The sequence below is a fragment of the Nanorana parkeri genome, unplaced genomic scaffold (assembly GCF_000935625.1).
Source record: "Nanorana parkeri isolate BGI_ZX_2015 unplaced genomic scaffold, ASM93562v1 scaffold89, whole genome shotgun sequence".
NCBI lineage: Eukaryota > Metazoa > Chordata > Amphibia > Anura > Dicroglossidae > Nanorana > Nanorana parkeri.
The window spans coordinates 1039525-1045196 of NW_017306357.1; the positions used below are offsets into that span (position 1 = coordinate 1039525).

Here is a 5672-nt window from a genome sequence, read left to right on the forward strand (position 1 = left end):
GGGGGTGAGCGGGTTAAAAGGGGGGGGCAGGGGGGGGGGGGCAGATGATCCATGGCCAAGGGGTACCCACCAATAACCTGACACCTTAACCCTTTCCCCCATCAGCCCTCTGCCTCGGGCCCTGCCGGCACAAAGGGGTTAACACCCCCGTCCCCACCACCATCGCTGATCGCCAACGATGGAACAAATAGCTTGTCAGTGGCAGATTGCAGTAATGATGGCCAATGTCACCCCAACTACATTCCAGCCAATTACCAGTTCAGACTGGGTCCTGTGCCAGGGTGGGGGCATGCCAGAGCCTTCAAAATGAGGTCCCATTCAGGTTACTGCACCCCCAAAGTTCATTCTGCATTTCCAAAAAAAACAAAATAGAAAAATAGAGGGAAATCTGGCCAGGGCACACAAGGGGTTAATGTGCCAGGTAGTCACAAGGCACGGGAAAGAATCAGAATCTTCACTATGGGTTCTCCTGTCACCTCATGCTGAGGGTATCATGTCATCCTAAAATTGTCTACATTCATCACTCGAATGAACAAAACCAAATCAGATCGATGCAGATCAGCAATCAATGAAAACGTGGGTATCAGTTATACGTGTGTCTGTCTGTCTGTCTATATAACATCGATATAAATAGGATCGATCTATCTATTATCGGTAAATATCTATCTCTATCTATCTATTATCTCTATCTATTATCGATATCTATCATCGATATTTATCTATCTATTTGTAGTTTTAGGGTGCACTATACCTACCAGTTTCCCTCGATTTTTGGGGGCAGAATTAACTTTGGGGTGCAGGATGATGAATGGTATTTTAGCATTTTGTGACCCTCGTGTGTGTAATTAACAATGCAGAAGACACAAAAAAAATATCTGCATATATGTAAACTACATTGTAACACACATAATACACAATTGAATATTTAGATATTTGTGAGCTGGACATCCATCTGCTATTATTGTATAATGTGGGGATGATGACGTCTCATGTCATATATCTCATCCTTCAGCTTCTCTTCTGAAGTAACTGGCAGCCTGCAGACACATGGCAGATCTATAAATCGGATGCTTTAGTCTCCTCTCTCTTTCCCTCAATTGGCATTTTTTTTTAGTCTTTTGGTTCTTTACCTCAGTCCCAAATCTCAGACCAGCTCAGCCCTCACCTTGCCTTAATGTTTCGGGAGATCGCAGATACAAATATTATGAATCGGATATGTGACTTTGATATCATGCTGATGATGTGATCATCTCCGCTCGGTGCGGGTAGTAATAAGGAGGGAAATGACTGAACTATAATAACAGAAAGCCAAATCTCTCACTATGAGTAGAACAATGTGCATCTCACCACCGAAAACCAAACCCAGGAAAGTATTCATATTGGCGAGTGTTATAAATACCTCGAAAATGCAGTTTGGCGCAAAGTCAGCGCAGAGACTTCTCCAGCCTGCTTTGTATACAGACCCATCGTGTATATCGAAGCAGCTTCAAGAATGACTGCTGGAAATGTGTGGCTTTCATTCTAGAAATACAAAGCAGATTCCTTCAGAGCAGCTTACATAGGCCTCGGTGCAGGCTGACCAGGGGAAGTGAATGACAGCAGGTTAGCAGATTCACACAAGGCCCACGTGTGGCAGGCCTCATTCAGTATGATAGACACATCCTTCCAATGTGTTCACACAGCTTCAGCAAAAATGGCTGTCTGTGTTGTGGAACATTCCTGCAATATCTCAGCCCATTATATATCTTTATATATGTGCAAATATAATATATTTTATTAAAATGTGCAAAAGATGTACATGATATTCAAAAACAAATATATGCAGTGTATGATACACAAATACAACCAGAATTCCAAAAACGTCTCACTGCAGCACACTTTGACTTTTATTCACATAAATAGAATATGTAACATGAATAAAAGTCACAAGGTGCTGCAAAGAGACGTTTTTAATCTCTTGTATACACATAGAAATATATGTGTGTGTGTGTGTGTGTGTGTGTGTGTGTGTGTGTGTGTGTGTGTGTGTGTGTGTGTGAAAAGAAAGATACATTGTGTACACGTGTATTCCCTCTAATATACATCTATCTCTATGATAGCAGGAACATCTCTAATGATATAATATGGAAGGATATCTGTGTGCTGCATTGTAACCCAGTCCAGGCTCCAGTACTAGGGAGGCTTATACAACAAATGCCTCTTTAGCTATTGTAGAATAACAGGCCCCAGGGTACTACGTTGGTGGTACTTGTAGTTCACCACAGCTACAGATCACGTTTTTGACAAGCCAACTGCCTATCTAAGATCAGCTCCGAGAATGTCTTGCTTTTCATCCACCAACACTTCAAAGATGAATGTAGCAATAAGCAACAATGTACTGATTTAGAAAGCAGTAGAAAACGTAATGCTCTAGAAAACAGAAGAAAAGAAACACTTCGGCATTACACTGCTACAAAAATGTAAAAAAAAATGTCTATCGGGCAAGAGAACTACTGACAAAAATAGAAAGATCATTTCTTGTTATATTCTTTATGTGAGTATGTGATAAAAAAATGTCTGTATGTACATATCCAGAGGGATTATTAGTAAAAGGCTCATTGTCCTATTTATTTAATCCCCCCTCAACCTGATTGAGGCTCTCAAACCAACACACATTAATATGTAGATTATAAGGTGCCACTAGGCCAGAGGGCCACATCTATAAGGTGTAAATTACATATTTAGAAATGTATTACATATGTGTGGGTTAGAAAGTATATGTGGGGGCTGTATATATCTATCTATCTATATATAGATAGATAGATAGATAGATAGATAGATAGATAGATAGATAGATATGTGTATATATATATATATATATATATCTAGATATAACTTGGTCTGGTCCTGGCTGCAGACAAGGTGATGTCACCTCTGTAAACAGATGTTATCTCTCTCCCTCCCATGTCTAGTACACACCTTGAACACACCACAGTCGCTGAGCGTTTGAATGTAGCAAGGATAATGCTTTCCACACAGAGAGATGCTAGTCCAGCCTGATAGAAACTCTCTTCTTAATCTCGGAAGGCCTCAGAGGAAGGATAAAAACCATCCAGCAATCACCGGGTTAAATTTTCACAGCAGCAGCGAATATTTATAATCCGTGCTGCGACATAATTACCCGAAATCCCTCCATCACATGGGACCTGCCGCACCTGCACAGCCCTATGTACACAGCATAGTACATGACCCAAATATACAAAAAAGGCCAAAATAACTACAGCATGGAGAGCAGGAAAATACACCGACTGCTAAACAGACACTGTGTGACACCGAACCTTACCCCAAAAACAAATTAGACTCAGATGACATTTTTGTATGTTTTTTCTTTATTTTTGTATTCTAAAATAGTGACTAATGTATTTTTTTTTTTCACCTATGCCAGGATCAAGTGGGCAGTGTACCGAACATGTCATTACACTAGGGGCCTAGCATCAATTTTATATCTCCTAGACTTTATATAGAGATCTTTATATATATCTAGACATATCTAGATATATCTAGATATATATCTAGATAGTAAATATATAATATATATTTTTTTTTCTATGTATATGTGATAAATAATCTTTTTTTTCTGCACCTCGTATTTCCTCATATTCTCTGCTTCTATATAGTCCAGTCTATTTTTTATCAAGTCACTACTTGTAATAAAAGCAGTACAGATGGAACTATGGGGTTACATCATGCTATTTTGTGCACATATAAACGGTGTCATTATCTAAAGTATAGTGTAGTATACAAAGCATATACATTTATTTGTTTGTGTTTGTATTTATTTGTATTTTCTGTCAATTACTATTTATACATTAAGACCAGCACAGATGGAATTAAGGGGTTAAATCATATTATATTTGTGCACATATAAATGATATCAGTATGGTGTAATATATAAACTGTATACATTCGTGATCTCTCCCCTCATTCATCTATAGACTGGTAGGAGTGTTTACTGACATTAGGACCAGCACATATAGAATTATGGGGTTAAATCATTGTATTTGTGTGCACATATACATAATATCAGTATGGTGTAATATATAAAGTGTATACATACGTGATCTCACACCTATAGACTATAGACTGGAAGATGTAGACGTATATTTCATTACTCACATTAGAACCAGCACATATAGAATTGGGGTTTAATTAAATATATTTTGGTACTCAGCATAGTGTAATATGTGCAGTATATAATTTGATAGATGTGATCTCACACCTCATTCATCTATAGGCTGGAAGATGTGTCTTTTTTAATTCATTACTCACATTTGGACCAGTACAGGTTGAATTATAAATATAAATAATATCAGTATGGTGTAATATATAAAGTGTATACATTCGTGATCTCACACCTCATTCATCCATAGACTGGAAGATGTAGACATATATTTCATTACTCACATTAGGACCAGCACATATAGAATTATGGGGTTAAATAATTGTATTTTTGTATATATATAAATAATACCAGTATGGTGTAATACAAAGTGTATACATTCGTGATCTCACACCTCATTCATCTATAGACTGGAAGATGTGTTTTGTGTCCGTTCATTACTCACATTAGGACCAGCACATATAGAATTGGGGTTTAATTTAATATATTTTGGTACTCAGTATAGTGTAATATATAAAGTATATAATTTGTTTTATGTCATCTCACACCTCATTCATCTATAGGCTGGAAGATGTAGATATATATTTAATTACTCACATTAGGACCAGCACATATAGAATTATGGGGTTAAATAATGCTATTTTGGTACTCAGTATAGTGTAATATATAAAGTATGTAATTTGTTATACGTGATCTCACACCTCATTCATCTATAGACTGGAAGATGTAGACATATACTTTATTACTCACATTAGGACCAGCACATATAGAATTATGGGGTTAAATAATTGTATTTTTGCGCACAAATAAATAATATCAGTATGGTGTAATATATATAATGTGTATACATTCGTGACCTCACACCTCGTTCTTCTATAGACTGGTAGATATATTTTGTATGAAGTCATTGTTGTCATATTGGATGCGGCAGGGAATACAGAATTGAATGGATTTGGTTGTAATTCATGTGTAGATTGTATGATTTAGTCCCAGTCCTGTAACAGGGACTGGCACCCTATTATGTGCAGTGCCCATGACATAACGATCTGTGTCTCCCCCCCCCCTCCAGGTGATGCGGTTGGGATGCCCGGCCATTGCCAGCCTCCTTCTCGGCAGAGGTGCTGACCCCAATCTGCAGGACAGCTGTGGCTTCTCAGTCCTCCACGACACGGCCAGAGCCGGCTTCTGCGACACCATGAGGATCCTGCTGGACTTCCATGCTGATGTCAACCTGCAGGACAACGATGGCAACATAGCCTTGCACCTGGCAGCCAAGGAAGGCCACCTGCACATGGTCCAGTTCCTGGTCCTGCACACGGACAGCAGGGTAGGCCACAGGAACAGGGACGGGGACACCGCCTGTGACCTGGCCAGGATGTACAGCAGGGAGCCCCTGGTACTGTGGCTGCAGGGCAATGCCAGGGGCCAGCAGTAGTGGCCTTTTCTCCCGGACTGCAGAGACTGTACAGATTAAAGCTCCTTCTGTACCATCTGCTTTCCATAAGGACTAAGA

General features: G+C 39.1%; 1 protein-coding gene across 1 annotated transcript in view; it reads left to right on the plus strand.

Moving 5' to 3' along the window:
• Nucleotides 1-5666, plus strand: part of CDKN2C (cyclin dependent kinase inhibitor 2C) — a 6419-nt gene extending 753 nt beyond the window's left edge. The window contains exon 2 of the mRNA XM_018552473.1: nucleotides 5229-5666. Within this exon, the coding sequence (XP_018407975.1) occupies nucleotides 5229-5594 (366 nt within the window). The 3' untranslated portion in view covers nucleotides 5595-5666. The remainder of the gene's footprint in view (nucleotides 1-5228) is intronic.
• The last annotated feature ends 6 nt before the right edge of the window (nucleotides 5667-5672 follow it).